This window comes from Esox lucius, chromosome 18, assembly GCF_011004845.1.
Source record: "Esox lucius isolate fEsoLuc1 chromosome 18, fEsoLuc1.pri, whole genome shotgun sequence".
Lineage (NCBI taxonomy): Eukaryota > Metazoa > Chordata > Actinopteri > Esociformes > Esocidae > Esox > Esox lucius.
In genome coordinates, this window is record NC_047586.1 from 27,305,467 (window position 1) to 27,329,763 (window position 24,297).

General features: G+C 40.0%; 2 protein-coding genes across 4 annotated transcripts; one reads left to right on the forward strand and one right to left on the reverse strand.

Moving 5' to 3' along the window:
* Window positions 1–1,220: 1,220 nt before the first annotated feature.
* Window positions 1,221–5,276, forward strand: ccdc167 (coiled-coil domain containing 167). The gene is made up of 4 exons (XM_010864340.5): window positions 1,221–1,399; window positions 1,713–1,807; window positions 2,104–2,156; window positions 2,968–5,276. Exons 1-4 carry the CDS (start codon window positions 1,352–1,354, stop codon window positions 3,072–3,074), a joined length of 303 nt encoding a protein of 100 aa, XP_010862642.1. The 5' UTR covers window positions 1,221–1,351; the 3' UTR covers window positions 3,075–5,276.
* Window positions 5,146–23,247, reverse strand: cmtr1 (cap methyltransferase 1). Of its 3 annotated transcripts, XM_010864342.5 has the most exons (24): window positions 22,786–23,246; window positions 22,360–22,473; window positions 22,087–22,241; window positions 21,739–21,897; window positions 21,477–21,569; window positions 21,310–21,381; window positions 21,102–21,196; window positions 20,862–20,934; window positions 20,541–20,739; window positions 20,285–20,403; window positions 19,691–19,787; window positions 19,479–19,611; window positions 15,388–15,567; window positions 15,250–15,306; window positions 15,108–15,165; window positions 14,909–14,977; window positions 14,574–14,705; window positions 14,310–14,435; window positions 11,880–11,971; window positions 10,321–10,389; window positions 10,152–10,199; window positions 9,935–10,047; window positions 8,070–8,178; window positions 5,146–6,476 (listed from the first exon to the last, which is right to left on the reverse strand). In XM_010864342.5, exons 2-24 carry the CDS (start codon window positions 22,469–22,471, stop codon window positions 6,341–6,343), a joined length of 2,496 nt encoding a protein of 831 aa, XP_010862644.3. In that variant the 5' UTR covers window positions 22,472–22,473; window positions 22,786–23,246; the 3' UTR covers window positions 5,146–6,340. The 3 variants fall into 3 exon arrangements, with proteins under 3 accessions (XP_010862644.3, XP_010862645.3, XP_019900253.3); XM_010864343.5 differs by lacking the exon at window positions 22,360–22,473 and having other exon boundaries at window positions 22,786–23,247; XM_020044694.3 differs by lacking the exon at window positions 22,786–23,246 and having other exon boundaries at window positions 22,360–22,775.
* Between the last annotated feature and the right edge of the window lie 1,050 nt (window positions 23,248–24,297).

Here is a 24,297-nt window from a genome sequence, read left to right on the forward strand (position 1 = left end):
TCATATCCATTGAGTTACATTGTGGCCAATAAGATCTAGGATGGGTGGAGTAAAACACCAGCAACAATTGCAAATACATAGTGCCCCTTGATTTCTTTGCATATAATTATTCTATAGAGTCTCCTGAACATTTCCTAGAGTACATTTTTACAATATACACTAAGCAAAGTGTCAAAATAGATACATTTAATATTATTAAAATCGCGTTTTACCGCGGACTTCTATTTTGAAGGCAAAATCCGAAAACCGGAAGTCTTATTGTTGCTACGGAATCTCTAATGTTGCCTGCATGACGCTAATGCCAGACCCCTCTCGGTAAGGGGAATGTCACTGAAATCTGAATTTTGGACGAACTATCCCTTTAAATCCACAGAGATAGGAGACGCATTTCCTAAGGTTACAGCTTCCACTCAGGAACTCACCCAGCCCCGTAGCAACAATAAGACTTCCGTTTTTCAGATTTTGCCTTCAAAATAAAGCCGTAAATATCTGCGGTAAAACACAATATAAATAATATTAAATTATTCTATTTTGCCACTTTGCTTAGTGTATATGGTAAAACCATATTGTAGTAAATGTTCAGGAGAGTGGATAGAGGGACAATATGTAAAAAAAAAAATCAAGGGGCACTATATATTTGCAGCTGTTGCTTGCATTTTACTCCACCCATACCGTTGGCCACAATGTAACTGTGGATATGAAATGCATATTGACTCACACAGAAAAAACGATTGTATACGCCGCAGTGAATGTGGCAAATGGTAGTCTGAGTATAATGCCAGCAACAACAGAATAGTTTTTTTCTGTACAGGGCAATATATACGTGAACAGTCTATTATGGTGTTTTGCATTGGGGGCTAATAAGGTTGTGGAAAATATTGGGTGGCTAGATGTAGCACATCATTCCCCATGATTACACAGGTTTGTCTTACTCTACACACTCTCCTGAACATTTCCTACCTAGCTTTCTCTGTGGAATATTCATTAGTTTATGAGCTATGAGTGAATATGTATCCCATTGCCATTGTATGAATTTTGCCCTTGGAACGTATTTTAATACCCAATCTTTTTATTTGGATTGACTCTTAAATATGATCATATTTTAATTGTTGTCAATGTTTTGAGGTACATTTTTTTTTACAATTAATAAATTATGTCAGTTTTTAAGTGACGTAAATCTAATTCATTTCGAAAATTTCCTAATTTTCGTGACCCGGAAGTGTTTCTTTGATGTCGCTCACAAAACGCTGAGCTTGTTAGACGCAAGTCGTTTGGGTGTGTTTTATATTAATTTATATGAATCATTATTTAGCTATACATATTTCAACATCTATGGTTTTGGCACAAAAAAATGACCAAATCCAAAGACAGGAGAGAGAAAGTCAGCGTTGCTAGAGAAGTAAGACATTTTAATGCTCGGGCCTATTGGACTGACAAGTGTAGTATCTACAGCAGCTGCAATAAAAGATACGAGGCTTTGGGAGTCGCTCAAGCTAATTATCCAGCGTGTATTTACATTACTAACGTTACAAAAGCCAAAGACGGTTTAGTAACTGTTCTCTCGAAAACCTTAAACTGCATTCTCCATGGGAGTTAGCTAGCATATGGCTAGCTAACGTACTACTTAAGAGCACACCTTCCTTAACTGCGAAATATTGGCCACATCTTTTATGGTATTTTTAGAGAAATACTGAATAATATTCTTTGCACAGATTGATCGTGTTGAGGAGCGACGGTTACAATGTCAGGGCAGTATGGAGAAGGCCGAGTTCCGACGGCGGCGCGAGGATCTCTCAGATCCGGACAGGTGATAGTCCATCCAGGGGCTACACCAACCTGTGCAGCCCCCCCACCCGAAATATCGTGGATTATGTCACCAAAACCATATACATTTTTAATCTGTTTTCATTATATTTTGTCATTCCTCTGGTAGTTTGAAATTGGTTCAAAATTAACTTACCTGGTAAAATAACAGTAAAATAAAATGGGAATGCGCAATCCCCTTTCTCCCTGTACTTTTGCTACTATATAAAACAGGATAATGTGATGCTATTATTCATGATCTATTACAGTATACCTCTTATTTATACCTCTGCTCAACAGACAAGCACTGGAGGATGAAATGACGATAATGAATGAGAGGGTGCAGAAATATGGTAAGGAAGCATTTTCACGTTTTATAGTAAATTACACACAATGCAGTAGAATTCCGTTCGAAGCTTAATCCTAAATGATGGTGACTTTGTGGAACATGAACCAATATCTTGCCAGAAGATGATTCTGGCCTGGAAGTCAACTTTACTCTTGTCATTAAGAAATTCTGCAAGCATTGTTGCAGCTTAGGCACCTGAAAGTCGAGCTAAAGTAATTTATTTGTTACAAATAAATTACTGTTTTATGTTTGTTTATAAAAACACTACAAAATAAATGGACATAGTTCAACTTTCAGGTGCCCAAGACTTTAGCACAGTGCTGTACATTACCCCGGGCGTGTACTTCTAATACACACAAAATAATTTAGAAGCAAGCATGCATAGCAGTAATCAGGATGTAAAAACATTTATCACACAAAAAAACAATTGTAAAACAATTGTTCTTTGTAAGTAAATACGGGGGCTTGTGGCTGTAAATAGTTGCAGAGCAAAACTCAATATTTGGTAATTACAGTATAACATTTGGGGTTGCGGGTAGCCTAGCAGATAGAGCATCTAACCATAAAGCATAAGGTTGAGACCAATTCTTAGACCTGGCAAGGTTAAAAGTATTCTGTACAAACTCTGAGTAAGGCAACTAACCCCTACTTATTCCCAGGTTCAGAAAATTTGGTTTTCAGGCAACTTACCAGTTTTTTTGAGAATGAAATAATACAGTTGTCTCAGGAAAATGAGAACCTAGCTTACTTTTGTCTCCTGGCTTCTGCTCAGATACCGGTTTGTGTTGGACAAACCCTTATTCTTTCTCACCTAGATAAAGAGCTGGAGATGTTGAGAGGGGAGAACAGGAGGAACATGATGCTCTCTGTGGCTGTATTTGCTGTCAGTGCGCTTTTCTACTACGCCTTTATGCACTACTGAAGAATCAACTCTGTAAACAAGTATACCCCTTGAAAGATTTTGTATTTTAAAAACAATATGTGCATATATGGATATTTGATTTTCATTTCATCACTATTTACAGATAAAGGTAACCTCATTCACCAAGTAACACTACAGAAATTACATTTCATTCACCAAACGGCTCTGGGAATTTGAGTCGAAAATGGAGTGTTTTGGCCGCTATGTAAAACATGGCAAAAACAACTCTGTGCCTCTAAACAGAATCTCATACATACTGTTAAGCATTGTGGAGGGAGTTTTATGGTTTGAGGCTGTTTCACTGCCTCTGGTCCTGACTAGCTTGCCATAAGTCAACCCTGAAATCCGGATTTTACTAGAGTAGAACAGGAGGCTGTTAAAAAGTTCAAACTGAAATAGTAGTGCAATTTTACAACAGAATGGCTTGACAAATGAGCAGTTGACAGTAATGGAATTGCAGTCAAAGCTCAAGACCAAATCTAATAGAATCTCTGCAGTAAACATGCACAATCTGAACAGTTGAATAATACTTCACTAAATTTGTTTTCATAATTTGAAGCTTTCATTATTAGGTTTACATTATCTGAAGTACTGAACAAGGTAAAACATACCTATGTATAACTTCTCAGGGGATATACTTACTTGATCAATGAGCAATGTAGCTTGTCTTAGCATATTTGACTGTGATTTTATATCTTAATCAGGACCAAAGACTGCTTTGGCAGCTAAGGACTAAAAAACTACTTCACAAAGGCATTAAAGAATGCGCTAAAGATATCTATGCTCATGGGTACCTATGCTCAGTCAAGCTTTTGAGCTAAAATTGCCTAATTTGTTGAGCAACCACAACTTGGAGGTAGGAATTCATCCACACAATTCTCAACACTGAGTCTAAGCTTTGTCTTTCTGTCATACTGACATCTGCCCTTTTATTTTGAGAAAGTGTTCTTGTAAAAGAACTAGTGTGTTTAAAACGGCACCGAGTTGTATAATTTATTTAAATATCAGCATTACTCTTTTAGGACTTAAGAATTATGCTCATTTGGGATTGCCTAATTCCAAATGATTAAGTGGAATTTAAGATTGTGTGCTCTATAACCATGACACATAATAGACTGGCTGGATACAGACATTAACCCTGATATAACCCTTGGCAATTTACTACCAATCTCAGGGGTGCCTTATTACTATTATTAACTGGTTACCAACGCAATTAGAACAGTTTATTTTAGTCTTACCCATAGTATGTCTAATACCACGGCAGTATTCAGGGTTAAAACCACCTGATTTGTAACCAACATTTTTTACAGTTGTAATTGTGTTAATGACCGGTTTATAATAGCAATACGCATCTTAGGGTTTGTGTTGTATTCCCAGTAGAGCATAGCACTGCGTCATACCACCAAACACCCCTTACTGTAGTATTTTGGTCATAAATCCCAACTTATAGCTTATGTATGGGGTGTATAATGTTGTTATCCATGTCTTAATTCGTTCAAGTATTTGGTGCTAAAATCATTCTCACTTTTGTTCTCCAGGAATTGCATTTTCTTATTGTCTGACAGCCTGTGGATCCAAATATATTAAATCCATACGCAGGTTATAGGCTATAATTGTGATATGACAATTCTTGTTATATGCTGCAGATGGGTAATGGACTGTAAATTCAGCAAGTTTTAACTCATTTATGATTTGTCTTTAAAAGAAATGGCAATGCGTATGGCCTGCAATTTGGATTGTGTTCCGGCTTAAACCATTTACAATAAAAAGTTTGATACTAATGCACATATGAAGGCCTACCTGCAAGTTTTGCGTCATTTTTGATAGTTAACCTAAGGCAACAATACAATTACATATTTGCAGCAAATTGATAAATATGACATGCTTGGCATTTATAACCATTCTCCTTTTGTCTTAACTAAGAAGTGTAAATAAAGAATGTCTCTCAATCTGTTTTCTTGCTGAACATTGCTACTCAGTATTCTGTTGCTATCATGTTGTTTTTTTGTGGGATACCATAGTTGCACCGCTTCTGAAGTGATTGTGCAAAGAACAACTAGGCCTAAGGGAATGGTTTCTGGGGAGAACACAGTCTACTTTTTATTACATTATTTTCAACAGGGACCAAACAAAGTACACCCCATCCTTAATATTTCACAAATAAAACAACTGGGATAAGGGGAGCAAGGCAATAAGATGAAACAAAATAAACACAGGAAGATGAGTGATAGAAACACTCCTAATTGTTAAATCCCCAGTCTAGAATGCAAGGAAGTAGAGGCTGAATTTCATATTAGCTAGTGTTTTAATTAGAACCATATTTTTTTCCTGACCAGAATACTCAGGGCCTTTGTTTTTCTATATTACATCACTTCCCATTTGTACAAAGGTTTGGTTGTTTGCTTGAAGCCTGGGAGTGTAGAGCTTAAAGTGTAAAAAAACAAAAAACAAAGTGGGTGTGTGAGATGGATGGATTTAGACTGCTGATGCAAAGTTTTGTCAAACATACAGGGACGTTTGGTGCAGTGCCTTTAAAAGGCACAATTCAAGGCTTTTAGTTCAAGAAGAAAGCTTTCTGGTATGTAGAGTTTTGGAGATTTTAGGTCAGGATACACTACTGCATCTTGTTCACGAACACTGCAAATCGTGGAGACTGCAAGAATTCAAGCCAATGGGGTGTGTTTTTTGGGGGGGGGGGGGGGTCATTAACTCAATAGAAAAATAGGAGCATGCAAAGCACTTGTAACGTGACAGCTTTTCACTGTTATTTTTCTTCATAAAGTATTAAAATCTTATCTTAGCCACATTCTGTACAGTTAATCGGATCAGGAGCTTAGAGCATTAGAGTGGTCTGTCTACATGTGACAACAAGAGTTGGGCAAACTGTCTTCCATGTTGGCACCAATCGTTTTATCACTATCTATTCTATATTTTTTAAGCCAACATTATTTCCACACACATTCTTGTAAATGGCAGTTTGTCAAACACTGTACACAGGAAATTGTAATTGTCTACTGCAGGTATATTCAACCCTGGTTCTGGGAGTTAAAAGGAGTGTAGTATTTTGCTTTAAATTACCTGAAAGACCAGCTATAATGGATTTTTTCAATCACTGAACTGAACAATTGACTCAGTTCAATGATTCACAGAATTCAACATAATTTGTCTTCCAGCTCAGTTAAAGCAAAATCCTGCATACCCTTCCACTTTCCTGGAACATGGATGCCTGCTCCTGGTGATATTGTCAGAGGTCTCCCTCTAATGGTTCAGGGTTGGTAGTGCTGGTGGATGAAGGAGACTACTTCATCCTTAGACAGCTTCTCAGGGTCTACTCGCTTCTGAGAGTCGTGAACTCTGACCCCGTCCTCCCATGCCCAGAACAGACGCTCCATATGGCAGACGCTGAGGACACAAATTAGAAACACAAGATCCTGTTGAACCACTATCTTGCAACATAGAATAGGTGTAGATGCTACTCTTAGTTTTTGGTTTTTTTTGTTTAAAGGGAAAATCCACCGCTAGAACCTGTTTGATGTTTTCTTTCAGTCACAATAGATACACTACCATTCAAAAGTTTGGGGTCACTTAGAAATGTCCTTGTTTTATCATGAATACATACATGAAATGAGTTTGAATAGCAAAATGAATAGGAAATAGTCATTGACAAAGTTAGAAATAATGATTTTTAATTGAAATAATAACTATGTCCTTCAAAATTAGCTTTTGTCAAAGAATCCTACAACTGCAGCAATTATAGCCTTGCAGACCTTTGGCATGTTAATTTGTTGTGGTTATCTGAAGAGATTTCACCCCATGCTTCCTGAAGCACCTCACACAAGTTGGATTGGCTTGATGGTCACTTCTTGCATACCATGTGGTCATGCTGCTCCCACAACAGCTCAATAGGGTTGAGATCCTGTGACTGTGCAGGCCACTCGATTATAGACAGCTTACCAACTGACAGCTTCTTCCCTAAATAGTTCTTGCATAGTTTGGAGATGTTTTGGATCATTGTCTTGATGTAGGAGGAAAGTCTCCCATCAAGCGCCATCCACCTGGTATGACATGGCGTTGCAAAATTAAGTGATAGCCTTGCTTTTTCAGGATCTTTACCCTGTACTAATCTCCCACTTTACCACCACCAAAGCACCCCCAGAACATTACATTGCCTCCACCATGCTTGACAGATGGCATCAAGCACTCCTCCAGCATCTTTTCATTCTCTGCATCTGACGAATGTTCTTCTTTGTGATCCGAACACCTCAAATTCGTCTGTTCATAACACTTTTTTCAATCATCCAATCTTGCCATTGGAACACAGGCGTGATGGTTGGAGACAATGGGCCTCTGTATGCCTATGTAGATATTCCATAAAAAAACTGCCGTTGAGCTACATAAGTCATTTACAACATTAACAATGTCTACACTGTATTTCTAATCAATTTGATGTTATTTAAATTGACAAATACTGCTTTTCTTTCAAAAAGGAAAGTGATCCCAAATGTTTTGAACGGTAGTGTAATTATGATTGGATGTGTTTCAGACATTATGCACTAAAACAGTATTTTTTAATACTATACTATGTTATGTTTACAACCAGGAGATGTAGAAAGCCTTTTCTACCACTGCAGAATAAGTCCATGGGTTTCCATGGCCAAGCAGCTATACACAAGCCTCACATCAACATGCGCAACGCCAAGTGTTGGCTGGAGTGGTGTAAAGCACTGGAAACATGTTCTCTGGAGGGATGAATCTGGTTGTCTGGATAGAAGAAACTGGGCGTGGCGGATGCTAGGAGAACGCTACCTACCAGAATACATTGTGCCTACTGTAATGTTTGGTGGAGGAGGTATAATGGTCTGGACTGTGTTTCAGGGTTTGGAATAGGCCTCTTAGTTCCAGTCCAATAGGTTAATTGAACAGCAGTGAAATTTCCCTTTAAGACAAACAACATAAATGTACCACACATTACAAATGCATGGTAGCATTACACACTGGAAGGGTGCTACACAGTTGGCTGGCAGGTCGTAGGTGGACTCTTTTGTTGTCTTGTTGAAGAAAAACTTTCTCTTGGAGTTCTTACTGTAGGCCATCGTCCAAGGGTCTGCATGTCAGAGCAAGGAAGATGAGTGAGAAAACATTCCTAGCCCTGCACCCTAGAGCAGATATCCTCCACCTATCTCTCATGCATACATACAGTGGGGAGAACAAGTTTCTGATAAACTGCCGATTCTGCAGGTTTTCCCCACTTACAAAGCATGTAGAAGTCTATCGTTTTGATCATAGGTACTCTTCAACTGTGAGTGACGGAATCTAAAACAAAAATCCAGAAAATCACATTGTATTATTTTTAAGTAAATCATTTGCATTTTATTGCATGACATAAGTATTTGATACATCAGAAAAGCAGAACTTAATATTTGGTACAGAAACCTTTGTTTGCAATTACAGAGATCATACGTTTTCTGTAGTTCTTGACCAGGTTTGCACACACTGCAGCAGGGATTGTGGCCCACACCTCCATACAGACCATCTCCAGATCCTTCAGGTTTCGGGGCTATTGCTGGGCAATATGGACTTTCAGCTACCTCCAAAGATTTTCTATTGGGTTCAGGTCTGGAGACTGGCTAGGCCACTTCAGGACCTTGAGATTCTTCTTACGGAGCCACTCCTTAGTTGCCCTGGCTGTGTGTTTCGGGTCGTTGTCATGCTGGAAGACCCAGCCACGACCCATCTTCAATGCTCTTACTGAGGGAAGGAGGTTGTTGGCCAAGATCTCGCGATACATGGCCCCATCCATCCTCCCCTCAATACGGTGCAGTCAACCTGTCCCCTTTGCAGAAAAGCATCTGATGTTTCCACTTCCATGCTTCACAGTTGGGATTGTGTTCTTGGGGTTGTACTCATCCTTCTTCTTCCTCCAAACACTGTGAGTGGAGTTTAGACCAAAAAGCAAAATTTTTGTCTCATCAGACCACATGACCATCTTCCATTCCTCCTCTGGATCATCCAGATGGTCATTGGCAAACTTCAGACGGGCCTGGATATGCGCTGGCTTGAGCAGGGGGGCCTTGCGTGCGCTGCAGGATTTTAATCCATGACGGCATAGTGTGTTACTAATGGTTTTCTTTGAGACTGTGGTCCCAGCTCTCTTCAGGTCATTGACCAGGTCCTGCTGTGTAGTTCTGGGCTGATCCCTCACTGTCCTCATGATCATTGATGCCCCACGATGTGAGATCTTGCATGGAGCCCCAGACCGAGGGAGATTGTCCATCATCTTGAACTTCTTCCATTTTTTAATAGTAGCGCCAACAGTTGTTGCCTTCTCACCAAGCTGCTTGCCTATTGTCCTGTAGCCCATCCCAGCCTTGTGCAGGTCTACAATTTTATCCCTGATGTCCTTACACATCTCTCTGGTCTTGGCCATTGTGGAGAGGTTGGAGTCTGTTTGATTGAGTGTGTGGACAGGTGTCTTTTATACAGGTAACGAGTTCAAACAGGTGCAGTTTATACATGAAATGAGTGGAGAACAGGAGGGCTTCTTAAAGAATAACGAACAGGTCTGTGAGAGCTGGAATTCTTACTGGTTGGTAGGTGATCAAATACTTATGTCATGCCATAAAATGCAAATTCATTATTTAAAAATCATACAATGTGATTTTCTGGATTTTTGTTTTAGATTCTGTCTCTCACAGTTGAAGCATGTAGACTATGATAAAAATTACAGACCTCTACATGCTTTGTAAGTAGGAAAACCTGCAAAATCGGCAGTGTATCAAATACTTGTTCTCCCCACTGTATATGAACATTGTGGTTTTCTAATATTGTCATTCATGCTCCTAAAATCCATCTTTTTGTACCGTTGACAGTTTTGATAATGTAGAGTCCGTTGGGCAAAAAGTGGCGGTCGTCACGGCCAGTGTAGGACAGACGGGGGACGCCGCCTGAACTCTTAGTCACCTTCATCTCCAGTCTAGGTGTTTCAGGAATATTTATTCATTTATTAACCCATACATTTTTGTTTTCTGTCTAAAATGTTGACTAACAATAGCGAAATCTGACTTGAAAATCTCACACCTGACGAAGATCTTCTCCATCTCCTCCAGCCTGTATACCTCCTTCACTCTGAGGAAAGCAGAGAAAAATTCAAAATTGGAAAAAAATTAAATAAGAGTCCAAAAATATCCAGATCTTCCCTTTATATCTAGTCTTGAGAAGAAAAATGTAAAGACTGTACTGTTGTTACCTGATAGGATTCATGTCTGGTCGGCTTGGCTTTGAAACTGCTCTCACAAACTTCTCTGCCATCTGGATTCTGAAGACATCATGACCACAGTTTAGGAACAATATATTTGATGAGCAGGATGACCCCTCTATATTACCCTGCTTTCATGTAAAATAGTTTTTAATTAAATATTTTTTTGCCACAACACCCTATAATAACAAAGTGAAAAGCAAAATGAAATGTTTGCAAATGTATTGAAAATAAAGACTGGAATATTTAATTTACATAAGTATTCAGACTCTTAATTCTGTCATTTGTAGAAGCACCTTTGGCAGTGATCACAGCTTTCAAGTCTTTTTGGGTATGCCTATACTAGCTTTGCAGATATTGCTCCTAGTTGATCCTCTCAGGCACTGTCAGTTTGGATGGGGAGTGTCGGTGAACTGTGAACTCTTCAGGTCTCCCCACAGATGTTCAATGGGTTTCAAGTCCGAGCTTTGGCTGGGCTACTCAAAGACATTCACAGACTTATCTTGAAGCCACTTCAACATTGTCTTGGCTGTGTGCCATGGGTCGTTGTTGTGCTGAAAAGTTGAATCTTTGCCCCACACTCTGTGGATCAGGGTTTTTGTTTACGGAGCTTTCTGCATTTTGTTCTACCCTCAATCCTGACCAGTCTTCCAGTCCCTGCAACTGAGAAGCATCCCGATAGCATGATACTACAATCACCACGCTTCACTATAGGGATGGTATTAGTTAAATGATTAGTACCTTGTTTTCGCCAAATGTAACAGTTGACATTCAGGTATAACAGTTCAATTTTGGCCTCATCAGACCAGATAATCTTCCCCCCCATTCTCTAAATCCTTCAAAGAGGCAGCCATAACTGAGCAACATGCCTTTTCCTCAGGAGTAACTTCTGTCTAGCCACTCCACCATAAAGGCCTGATTGATGGAGTGCTGTGGAGATGGTTTAACTTCTGGTAAGTAATCTCTGAAGAAAACTGAAGCTCTGTTAGAGTGGCCATTGGGTCCTTGGTCCACTCTAACTTTCTATTAAGTTACAGGAGTTCACAGCTGAATGGATGACCAAGCTAATCCATTATAACTAAACCATTAAATACCTTACTTAATACATTTGGACTGTGAGTATTGCAAGGGACAGGTTGTTTTGTTGCCACAACCTCCTTGTGCTAATAACATTAATTCCTAGCTCAAGCTGACATCAGGACAGATTTTTCCTTTCCAACTGAATTGTTAAGAGAGCTGAACTGTTATCTGACAGATAATAGACATTTCTGTTTTTCACTGCCAGATAAGTGGGCTGTTACTTTCCATCCCTGCTTGGAATTAATTAGTGGGCACATCTGTTCAATGTTCTATATGAAGGTTAATAGCTGTCATAAAACAAAAAAACATTCCATATTGTTCTAATAGTTATTTTAAAAATAAGCAATGTAACCAAAAAAAAAATTAAAAACAATATTCTCTTGTTAGAATTATACAAATTTCAGAGAAGCTCAGAGCTTCTGCTAAAAGAGTATGTTTCTTCCCGGTGAATTCTGAGGTTGATGCCTCACCGTTGGTTGAAGTGCTGTATGCGTACATCTGTGCCATTGAGGACCAGGGCATCCAGCACATGAACTGCATTAATCCTGCGCTGGGCTTTACCCTGCGTTCAACAAAAATTACAGAAAAAAGTTGAACATAAAATTTACTACCCTTTTACTACTACCACCTTTCTCCTACCAAATCAGGAATTGATTGCCAAAACGCGTGAGCAGAGCCAGCCTAGAAGAGCGAATATGACCAACCGACCTAAATAGCATAGTGGTTAGAGAAGCAGACCTGCAAGCTATAGGTTCTGTGACTGAGTCTCCTCACAGTCAAAACAAAGCATGTATTTAGATTTATTTCCGAATAGACAAAAACTTCGCTGGCTATAACCTTCAGTATCTACTTTATAGCAAACCTAAAATAAAACGTAACAGTTATATCTGGTAGATTTTCAAAGTACGCCTCCATGCATGCTTTTTGGTTCAGGACAGACAAAAACCCAGCTGGCTACTACATTCAGTAGCTACGTTATATACAGTGCATATAAAAGTCTACACACGCCTGTTAAAATGCCAGGTTCTTGTGATGTAAAAGAACGAGACAAAGATAAATCATGTCAGAACTTTTTCCACCTTTAATGTGACCTATAACGTGAACAATTCAATTGAAAAACAAACTAAAGGGTGTGTACACCCTTAAGCTAATACTTTGATGAAGTACCTTTTGATTTTATTACAGCACTCAGTCTTTTTAGGTAGGAGTCAAATAGCATGGCACATCTTGATGTGGCAATATTTGCCCACTCTTCTTTGTAAAAGTGCTCCAAATCTGTCAGATTGTGAGGACATCTCCTGTGCACAGCCCTCTTCAGATCACCCCACAGATGTTCAATTGAATTCAGGTCTGGGCTCTGGCTTGTGTTATGGAACTTTTTGACTAAGGTGCATTTGAGAAATGTCTGTCATTGGCTGATATGTAAATCTTTACTTTGATTGTGACACACATGTCTGTATAATATCAGAGGATTAACAGGTATTTGGGCCATGTCTTCCTGCCTAGAAGAAGGGTGTCAGTCTTTTGTTCCTCAGGAATGTGGGGGATCTGGTATTTGCATAGGGGGCATCTATTGTCTGTCCAGATGCTGTAAGAACTCTTAGAATTGAAGAAGTTATTTATGGCAGGAAGGAGAGCTGTCCTTTGTGTGAAGCTTAGGTAAACACAACAGTAAACATTATGGCAGGAAGGATAAGGTGGGGGAGGACAGCATTTGGCTTGTGTGATAGAACAAAGGGAATGTGTTTTAATTACTTGAGACAGGGCAGCATCTTACCACACCCCTTTTCTTCCCTTATATACTGTTGAAATGATGTATCAAGTCAGAGACTCTTATTATGTGACGATTATGTGTGTAAGCGGTTGACGCGTCTCTCATATTTGCATAATAGTTAATAAAACTGTTAGAATGTGCCAAGAGAACCTAGTCTCTGTTCCTTACTAAAATTATTTTGTACCCTTCTCTTGACTGCTATCTTTCAACAATGAGATCCCTCTGATGCTTTGGATGCTCTCTGCGGGCCATGGCTTTTGCTCTGAGATGCAACTAAGAAAATGTCAGGAAAATCCTACTAGAACAGCTGAACTTTATTTGTGATTAATTAGAGTCACTTTAAATGATGGAAGGTGTGTAATGACTTCTATTTAACAGGAGTTTGAATGTGATTTAATTGAATGTGGTTAATTATGAACACAGCCAAATCCCCAGTATTATGCAACCAGTTTTTATTTATCATTTTTCCTCCTTGAACATTTCAGTTTGTTTTTCAATTGAATTGTTCACATTATAGGTCACATTAAAAGTGGAAAAGGGTCTGACATGATTTATCTTTGTCTCATTCTTTTACATCACAAAAACCTGGCATTTTAAGGGGTGTATAGACTTTTTATATCCACTGTAGTAAGCCTCAACTAAAACTGTTTACGGTTATACAATATTGCGACCATTTCCGGTGGATTCCACGATTCTCTCGTCTTTTCACTTGACGAAAAAGTAATTTATCGTCACCTAGTGATGGCCATTCGAGGCTTCATAAGCATTATTTTAGCAGCAGGATATTATTCTGGCACCATTCAGATTTTCTTTATCACAATAAAAGCCATTATTGAAATGTATAAGGCAATGCGTGACAGAATGATATAATGTCAAGAGGCTATACCGACACTTGGCAGATGCATAGCTTCGTGGAGTAGTAGTTAAAGACACAGCCTTTCATGCGGGCGATCCAGGTTAGAATCTCGAGAGGGCGTTTTTTATTGCGGGCCGGCTGAACTAGGCTTGCCTGGTTTCTTGTTTTCCTGTGCCATCTTTAGCCTCTCTTTTAAACCCTCTTTGACCACTTTATTTTCTTAAGCCCAATTTGTTTCCCTCTTCACTATCCACTAGTTCCCTTCCTCACCTCTCCCTTCAGCTCCTGGACGATCTCTACGCTGAGTAGGGTATCTCTGGGCAGCTCCAGCTTGAAGTTCTCCAGCTTCCTCCAGCGCAGAGGCTGCTTGCCATCCCACGTGTAGATCTGTGACTTCTGGAGAGTGAGAGAGAGGCACGATAAGAGTGGGAAAGCTATAGATTATTTTGAATAAGTTCTACTGCTGAGAGCATCGTGGAGATCTGCTGAGAGCATCATGGCCTCAGTTGCATAATGGTTTGAGTTCTCTCTTACCCCAAGACCTAAAAGGAAGAGTTGCTCCCCTCCTCCCACAATGCACCGGTAATCAAGGACGTGATGCACCTTATCCAGGGTGGTGGAACTCAGAGGCGTGGGCTTGGAGTTCAATGACTCAATGTCAGAACCCTGAGAGACAGAAAGGGAAAATCTAATTCTGGTAATACATGATCACACACAGCTGCTGCAACTAGACGACTCAAAATGGTTTTGTGACCATCCAGACAATTAGATGGGCACACAATTCAGTGTTACCATGTACCGCATCCTCTAATGTAAAAAGCACATCTATTCCTTCATACTAGAAAAGGAAAGGAGGGCCACAATCTGACCTTCATCAGCTCGTAGAATTTGGACTTGGGGTCTGAGGAGGCAGGAGTGACTCTGGCCTTATCAGGGATCTAATAAGGAAGATAAAAAGTGTCAAAGGGAGCTAGCTACGGCCATCAAGCTGCATGATTGAACAGCTCACATACTCAAAACTAGCGGTACATAGTGACCAGTTATCCCCTATTCCTCACTATTACTCACCCCCCAAAGCTTCAGGCATTCCTTACGAATATCAGCCTGCCTGGCCTCTGACAGGGTCCTGATGAAACAACAGATTTTCATTGCACTTGTGCACACAGGCACGTCTACATCAATTTGAACAGCATAGGGAACGGTAACTCACGTGTCTAAGACGTAGGCATGGATCTTTGCCAGGGCTTTGATCTGTACTACACAGTGGCTGAAGAAAGACATGAACTATTAAAGCCTATATTGTGGTGTGTGTGCGTGCGTGCGTGCGTGCGTGCCTCAGTCTTTCTACCTCTCGTTGGAGTTGATCATGTGGTTGTAGAATTCAGTGTCTCCTTTGATGACTTCAATGGGCACCACCTCGTTGACGTCCGACTCTGAGTTCTTCAGGTGGTTGAGTTTCAGATTGACCGTGAACATATATTCTTTGACTGGATCTGAACCAGGCTTTAGACCGCGACACACTATGTATCTGAAAACCGGAAATATAACAACTCCAATTTTATATTCAGATGATGATATATTATAACATTGTGAGAACAGAACTATTAGCAGGTATTTTCCTACATATAAAACTCAAAGGCCTTCCCAAAATCTTGCACCGCCTCTGAGTGTCAGCACGGCAAAACATAATTTTGCGCTCATACAGTGGGGCAAAAAGGTATTTAGTCAGCCACCAATTGTGCAAGTTCTCCCACTTAAAAAGATGAGAGGCCTGTCATTTTCATCATAGGTACACTTCAACTATGAGAGACAAAATGAGAAAAAATAATCCAGAAAATCACATTGTAGGAATTCTTATGAATTTATTGGTAAATTCCTCAGTAAAATAAGTATTTGGTCACCTACAAACAAGCAAATACCAGCAACAGTGTGTGAAAACCTTGTGAAGACTTACAGAAAACGTTTCACCTCTGTCATTGCCAACAAAGGGTATATAACAAAGTATTGAGATGAACTTTTGTTATTGACCAAATATTATTTTCCACCATAATTTACCAATAAATTCATTAAAAATCCTACAATGTGATTTTCTGGATTGTTTTGATTATATTTTTTTTATTACAGTCCTCGCTCATCTTTTTGAGTGGGAGAACTTGCACAATTGGTAGCTGACTAAATACTTTTTTGACCCACTGTGCATTAAATACTATCAAAACAGTGCAGCGAATGTGGCCATAAGAGGTTCTTTTCAAATTAACAGTGTTGCCAGATGGGTCGGTTTCCCAAACCACTGGGCTATTTTTAATGTGCTTGGACGGGTATTTACCGATAGGGTTGTATAGAAAACAATACAGTTTGTGTGTTTTTTTGTGTAGTGTAAGGGTTTTGCAGTTTACTATCAATGACTTGGCAACATGGCATACAGGCCCAGACCAGTCCTGAAATTGCAGACATGAGTGAAGTTGATCCTAGATTTCTTTTGCCCTAAGCATGTAAAAATATTTCAATAAAACTTGAAACTAAAGACAGATGAAGGTGAAAAGACAATTATTTATGTAAAAAATATACAAACCCGATTCCAAAAAAGTAGGGACACTGTACATTTGTGAATAAAAACATAATGCAATGATGTGGAAGTTTCAAATTTCAATATTTTATTCAGAATACAACATAGATGACATATCAAATGTTTAAACTGAGAAAATGTATCACTTTAAGGGAAAAATAAGTTGATTAAAAATGTCATGGCATCAACACATCTCAAAAAAGGCCATTTGTGGCATCCCCTCTTCTTTTTATAACAGACTGCAAACATCTGGGGACTGAGGAGACAAGTTGCTCAAGTTTATGAATAGGAATGTTGTCCCATTCTTGTCTAATACAGGCTCAACTGTCTTAGGTCTTCTTTGTCGCACCTTCCTCTTTATGATGCGCCAAATGTTTTCTATGGGTGAAAGATCTGGACTGCAGGCTGGCCATTTCAGTACCCGGATCCTTATTCTATGCAGCCATGACATTGAAATTGATGCAGTATGTGGTCTGTTGGAAAATGCAAGGTCTTCCCTGAAAGAGACAACGTCTGGATGGGAGCATATGTTGTTCTAGAACTTGGATATAACTGTCAGCATTGATGGTGCCTTTCCAGATGTGTAGGCTGCCCATGCCACACGCACTCATGCAACCCCATACCATCAGAGATGCAGGCTTCTGAACTGAGCGCTGATAACAACTTGGGTTGTCCTTGTCCTCTTTAGTCCAGATGACATGGCGTCCCAGTTTTCCAAAATGAACTTCAAATTTTGATTTGTCTGACCACAGAACACTTTTCCATTTTGCCACAGTCCATTTTAAATTACCCTTGGCCCAGAGAAAATGCCTGCGCTTCTGGATCCTGTTTAGATACGGCTTCTTTTTTGACCTATAGAGTTTTAGCCGGCAACGGCGAATGGCACGGTGGATTGTGTTCACCGACAATGTTTTCTGGAAGTACTCCTGAGCCCATGTTGTGATTTCCATTACAGTATCATTCCTGTATGTGATACAGTGCCGTCTGAGGGCCCGAAGATCACGGGCATCCAGTATGGTTTTCGGGCCTTGACCCTTACGCACAGAGATTGTTCCAGATTCTCTGAATCTTTGTATGATATTATGCACTGTAGATGATAACTTCAAACTCTTTGCAATTTTTTTCTGAGAAACATCTTTCTAATATTGCTCCACTATTTTTTGCCGCAGCATTGGGGGAATTGGTGATCCTCTGCCCATCTTGACTTCTGAGAGACACTGCCACTCTGAGAGGCTATACCCAATCATTGTTGCCAATTGACATAATAAGCTGCAAATTGGTCCTCCAGCTGTTCCTTATCTGTACATTTAACTTTTCCGGCCTCTTATTGCTACCTGTCCCAACTTTTTTGGAATGTCATGAAATCCAAAATGAGCCAATATTTGGCATGACATTACAAAATGTCTCACTTTCAACATTCGATATGTTATCTATATTCTATTGTGAATTAAATATAAGTTTGAGATTTGTAAATTATTCCATTCTTTTAATACTCACAATTTGTACAGTGTCCCAACTTGTTTGGAATCGGGTTTGTACAATTAACATATTTAAGTCACTAACAATAAATATATGAACCTGAAGACGCTGAATGAGCGCAAGCAGAATAGCCAAGTACAGCTGAAGGAAGTCAAGAGACGGAGATGAACAATGTGGTGGCAAGGATGGAGAAAAAACAACACAACAAGGCTGTAATATATACAGATCTGTTGCGTATTTAATGCAAGTCAAATGAACAAGAACATAATATAATAACGAATATACACAACAATAATATTGACTGAGGTTAATTATAAAACTTGAGTGATTTCATATTTGTGATTCCTGGATCCTCAAATAAACAGAGCCAGTGGTTTTGATGCTCAGTGGTAGTGTTTTTAGGTGTCTCAGAAGAGGGATTGTGAAGCCAATTTGATTGGGGGCGTATTGAACAGTCAAGCAGAAACTATAGGCTGGATGCACTTAAAACTCATAACATGTCTACTAGTCCTGGAAAGGCAGACAAAGAAAAAAAAAAAACACAAGGGTAAAAACCTACATATGTTTACAAACAAGAAACAAGAAAAGGAACCAGGCAAGCCTAGTTGAACTGTATGAACGGCTGGTGAAATTTACACTGCCAAAGCTATTTCATTTCATGGCACAACAACGTTAGTTTTTCTTTCATTTGTGAATGACATTGATACAATAACTATCAATATAGGTGACAATAACTGACTTTTTGTCAAGTGAAAAGACGAGAGAATCGTGGAAACCCCTCTTCTTTTACAGGGCAAAGTGTTGTGGTCTATATTACCCCAAAAGCATGCACTGATGTGTAATTTGAAAATCCACCAGAAATAGTTGCAATATAACCGTAAAAAATATTTTTTTAGGCTTACTATAATATGGCTACTAAAGCTTGTAGCCAGCAATATTTTTGTCTATCCTGAACAAATCCTAATGCATACTTTGTTCTGTCAGAGACTAGAATCAAACACTGGTCGCCCACATGGCATCCCGCGTCTCTAACCACTACGGTATTTAACAATGAGTAGTCACTTAGTCTGGCACTCGGTAAAACAAAGTCACTCTTCTTGGCCGGCTCTGCTTACACAGTCCGGCAAAAAATGTAACATGTCAATATGTAAAGAATAAATATATTGCTTGTATATTTTGGCTGCTATTAGGGAGGACACTTGTGTGCATTACCTGCTCAAGTGGACATGGACAACAGGGCAGATATTATATAAAGTTTATCAGAGGGAAATCTGGTAAAACGTGAGGGAGCGGAGGTTGGGATACTTGGCCTGATTTTGAGCCAGAAAAAAACCCTGTATTCGGTATGGTTGAAGTTAAACAATGTTAGCATCAACATGTAAACACATATCTACCTCTCTGAGTTGGCGGGTCGGCTGGTGATGGGTTTGAATAGCGACACCCTTTCAAAGCAGAGGTACAGCAGGTAAATCAGTCCCACACTAAACGGTGTAAACAGGTCAAAGGTCTTACACAGGAAGTGACCACCTGTGGGAGACAGAAAACAAAATCAGTAAACATTTTTACAGCAGAGACAGACACCAAGAAAGTGGACTGACAGACATACCTGTCCTTAGCACAGACATTGCTGTGAGGAACTGACACAGAAGGAGCTGTTTGCTTAGAATCTCCTGGATGTTCTCCTGCCCCTCCACTGAGAACCCCTGTTAATCAGAAAACCCAGAAAGTATTTCAACAACACAACCCAACAATGAGAAAAGGCATATCACACATATTCAAACTCAAACACGTTGTTTGATTGCGTCTGATGTGGTTCATTTCAATATGGACCATCCACAACAAAATGGAATTGCTGTGTCCCATTTTTGTTGGTTTCCAAACGTGTTAAGGAACACAGAGTCCGGCAGCATGACCCGCTCAGTAGCACGAAATAGTAAATATAAAGATAAAAGTCACTAGCAGAATGTCGTCAGTGGGTGCTGACTGAGGTTTTAACAGGGTAGCTGCAGCACCCGTGGTTACGCATGGCATTTACAATGACTGTGGCCTCCTGTTTTTTTGTTTTGTGTAAAATAATAACGTAGTTTTTTTTTAATACTTTTTTCAGTGTGTTATTTAGACAACAAAGTAAATTTGGGATATGAAATATATATTTAATGTAGTTTCACCTCTTTTTGTAGGGAATCTTTTTTTAACTCACCCCATCAGCCATAATGAAGTGCAGACCTCTCCTTTCCGTGCTCTCCATAACAAAATTGCGGAATGCACTGATGTTCTCTGGACGAGTGATGTCACCATCTCCATCGACCCCTCTTTCACCTTAACCACAAGTAGGATGAAGAGGAAGGAAATTACATATTTTATGCACTTGACAGTTACAAAATGTTAATAATACAAACTTTTCTCTTCCTCACTGATAAGAACTAGGTTCCAACTCTGTTGGATTAAATAGATACCATAGTAGGGTTCAAAAAGTTCACTGGGTGCGGCGTAGAAGTCTTCCAGTTTAAAGTCACATGGTCCTTTAAGTGTCATTCCAAAGCCCTTAGCGTGCCAGCGCCGCCTCCATAAGATGTACTCCGAGAAGCCCCCTGGCCCTGCGCACACGTCTCCGAAATATAGTAGCTCGCCCTCTCGCTCCCGCGTCAGGGGCTTCTGCATAGGTAAAGATGGAAAACGTACCAAGTAACACCCCTTACAATGACATATCAAATATTTATTTGAAACACATAATTTCCATTGCCCAGGATTAAGTAAGAATGGAAAGTGTCTCTGACCCCTTGCGAATCCTTTGGGTTGGTAAACATGCACTCAAAAACATGGTCCATGTTAGCCATCTTCATAGCTGCTCTAGAGAGAACCATCCAACAAAAGATTAAATGAGTCCTCATAATCAGCTACTAACATTTAATATTCAAATCAAACTGAATAAAGCGCCAAGCTCTTATCAAGTGAGCTAAACAGAAGCTCTATGCCGCCAGGGGCTTTATTAGAACAATTAGCTTCTGTTCAGCTACCGGTTCAGGAAGAAAGCTCCCCGGATGGTCTCATAGGGGTTGGAGCGTGTCCGAGCTCGCCTCATCTCCTCCCCCTCCAGGTTGTCAAACACTGACTGCAGACCACACATACACATACATTAGCCAGCCACACACTCACATCCTTTACTTCTGTTACTCATTTACTTATTAAATATCCAGGTGATGATACTTTGTTTGCCGTTCTTACCTTGCATCTCAGGAGGCTGTGTAAAAGATCTTCAGTGCAGAACTCAGTCTCATCCTCGATCTTCAGTTTTCTCTAAATCAGTAGGAAAAATAATGTGCCATGTGAGAATGACAGCAAGGACAATGTGTGGTAGAAGTGTATGGGGTTGTTTGAAATTGGTTGCGTACCGGACCCACAGACATCCAGTCCCTCAGCTCATCAGCATCTGGGATCTCTGTCGAGCATTCTGGAAACCATTTCACGTCTTCTACAGCACTAGGCTGGGGATGGGGGGTGGGCGAGGAAGAGTCATGTTTTTTTTACACTGGCAAGTGCATCCTTTTCTTATTTAATATAACTATACAATATTTGATATAGTATGTATGTGATTAAAATGTAAAAGAAGGATATCACGTCTGTGACAACGTCAGGTTTGTTATGGTGCCATACCTCAGGTTCGTCTTGCCAGTCCACATTGAGCTCTCCCTGGAAGCCGTGCAGCATGAGCCCCAGTCCCCTCCTTCCTCTTTGGGTGGATGCCTCAATGATCTCCTTGCGCCCCTGGCCAAACTTACCCAGACCCTCGCCCTCCCTAAAACCCATTTTGGCCTGGAGGATAATACAGACATAAAATGTGAATGGAGGATAAACACACTTAATAATGTTCTTCATACCCCTCATGATTCATCCAATTTGCATCAAACAATTTCTGCACAAGACAAGATGCCTGAAAATAACCCCTCAATTAATGCCCGGATTCGAAGAGCTGCATGGTTATTAAGCTTCAGAACATCTCACCATGAGTTTCTGTGAAACGCTGTTGTACATGGGGAAATGGTTTGCGGCGCCCTGTTTGACATCGACAGCGGATGATGCATTCTGGGATATGGTGGGCATGGAGAATCCTGGTCTGTGGTCCTCGGGGTCACTGTGGGAGTCACTCTGACTAGAGTCTATATGACAAAGACAAACATACAAAAGACAAGAGGATGACCACTTCAAAACGTTTTAAAACTTTTTCCAAACAACCAAACAGACTACATGTGTCGTGATATCTAAGTGATTTCCTACCCTGACTTGTTGTTAGTAATGGTGACTCTTCATCTGAGCTGGCATCTGCAAGATGTTGTTTTTTATTCTGTTTCAGTGACTCGGAGGCTGCCTCCCCCCTCCTCTTCATCATGGCTTAGAGGAGGTCAGGAAACAAGTAGGATGTATACAGTTATAAATTATCTAAAGGGTCTTTCTCTCCATTCATTCGCACTGCTCTGAAAGGACCTTGGTAGGCGCAGTATGGTAGGTCTAACAGGCTAGGTGAGGACAATTGATAAAATAGAGACAATTTTGTTAAGTTTTAAAATTACAGAATCACAATGTTGCTGGTAATCAACCATGCAAACGTGCATGCATATAACGTTATGTCAATACATGCGTGTCTACAGGCTTGCATTTGATCTACAATTACAAGTAACTGTACAGTGTAGCTCGCTAGGTTACCTGTTTTGGCTAACTGGTGTGTTTGGCTAACTGATGTTGACAAGTCGGATCATTCCACAACCATACACTATGAAACTTGCAAACTTAGTTAGCTAACGCGAGCACCAAGCTAGCTATTAAAACAACAAATGGACATCACTTTCCTAAGATGAAAACGAGTCGACACCCTACATGCGTGAGTGGTTTCAATTTCTCGATGTCAAGTGAGCGGGTTAGCTAACTTAGTTAGCAAGCTAGTTTACAAGCTTTCCAGCTACGTTCAATATTTGCTTGTAGGCCGTATAACTCCCAAATGTAATTGCAATGTTACACGTTACTCAAATATATCCATCCAAGTTGTTTGCCTTCGTACAATTTATTTCCATGCACAAAGTGGGATTAATGTTGTATAGAATGAGGTCAACATGAACGCGCTTTCAAATTTCAGTTTCCGAATTGTCGCATGGGTCCTTCGAGTATGAGCCGCGTGAATGACGCTTTTGCGAGTATGATGCAAGCTAGGTGCCTGATTCAGAAGGGAGCAAAACAACAAGCTCATAATAACTACTGAAGCATTACATTACATCTATGAGTATATTTTTACATTTAAAGAAATAAACGTGTCGTATATGGAATCGTTTTATTACTCAGAAAAACTGCATTCAAGTTAACCTAATTAAACAAACAGCGCCTATCTGTGGGATGTCATATTCAAATAATTTTCTGTTTGGTAATAATACATGTGCGTTATAACCGTACTCATAGTCAGGATTTGCATAATCTCCAAAGATAAATGCCAAAATATGACAGTGGCAATGTAGGGGTTAATTCATTGGAATAGCGGAAAGTAAATAAAACATCCTTATGCAGGCAAACAATCAATCAATCAAATGTATTTATAAAGCCCTTTTTACATCAGCAGATGTCACAAAGTGCTTTTACAAAACACCTGGCCTTAAACCCCAAGGAGCAAACATCAGTAGTGTTGAATTTCAGTGGCTAGGAAAAACTCCTTAAGAATGCCAAAATGTTGGAAGAAACCTAGAGAGCACCCAGGCTCAGAGCGGTGACCAGTCCTCTTCTGGCTGTGCTGGTGAACATATTAAGATTAAAATTATAATAATTAATAAATAGGTGTGGGCTGAGTCTAGAGTCTATTTAAACCTAGTCCACGTCGGAAGCCTGACCTGATGGACAAGGACAGGGACAACACAGGGGAGGGGGAGGTGTCAGCACAGTGACAGCTGAAATCGTCAGGCATTGTCTCGATCTGCAACACAATCAGGAGGACAGGGACAGCAACAGGTCCCCCAAGCCAGGTACTCTACAGATGTGGGCCAGGACCTCATGCCCTCCTAAAGGGAGGAGTCTGGGAAAATTCAGAAAATGCATTCCTCATATCAACAAGGATTTATAGTGGAGAGGGAGAAATTAGTGGAGAAGGAGAACTGACCCTACTCCCCGTGCTGTAGAGATGAGCCTTTAGTAGACACTTGACAGTTTGCACTGAATTTGCATTTCTAACCTTACTGG

Bases quoted from the DNA above. Each gene is read 5' to 3' on its own strand.
- ccdc167 (XM_010864340.5), top strand. From the start codon at position 1,352: ATGACCAAATCCAAAGACAGGAGAGAGAAAGTCAGCGTTGCTAGAGAA. The intron at 1,808-2,103 runs GTGATAGTCCAT...TCTGCTCAACAG, and splicing joins GATCTCTCAGATCCGGACAG to ACAAGCACTGGAGGATGAAA. The intron at 2,157-2,967 runs GTAAGGAAGCAT...TTTCTCACCTAG, and splicing joins TGAGAGGGTGCAGAAATATG to ATAAAGAGCTGGAGATGTTG.
- cmtr1 (XM_010864342.5), bottom strand. From the start codon at position 22,471: ATGATGAAGAGGAGGGGGGAGGCAGCCTCCGAGTCACTGAAACAGAAT. The intron at 21,197-21,309 runs GTAAGAACGGCA...TGTGGTCTGCAG, and splicing joins ACAGCCTCCTGAGATGCAAG to TCAGTGTTTGACAACCTGGA. The intron at 6,477-8,069 runs GTGTGTAATGCT...TTGTGTCCTCAG, and splicing joins AACTGTGTAGCACCCTTCCA to CGTCTGCCATATGGAGCGTC.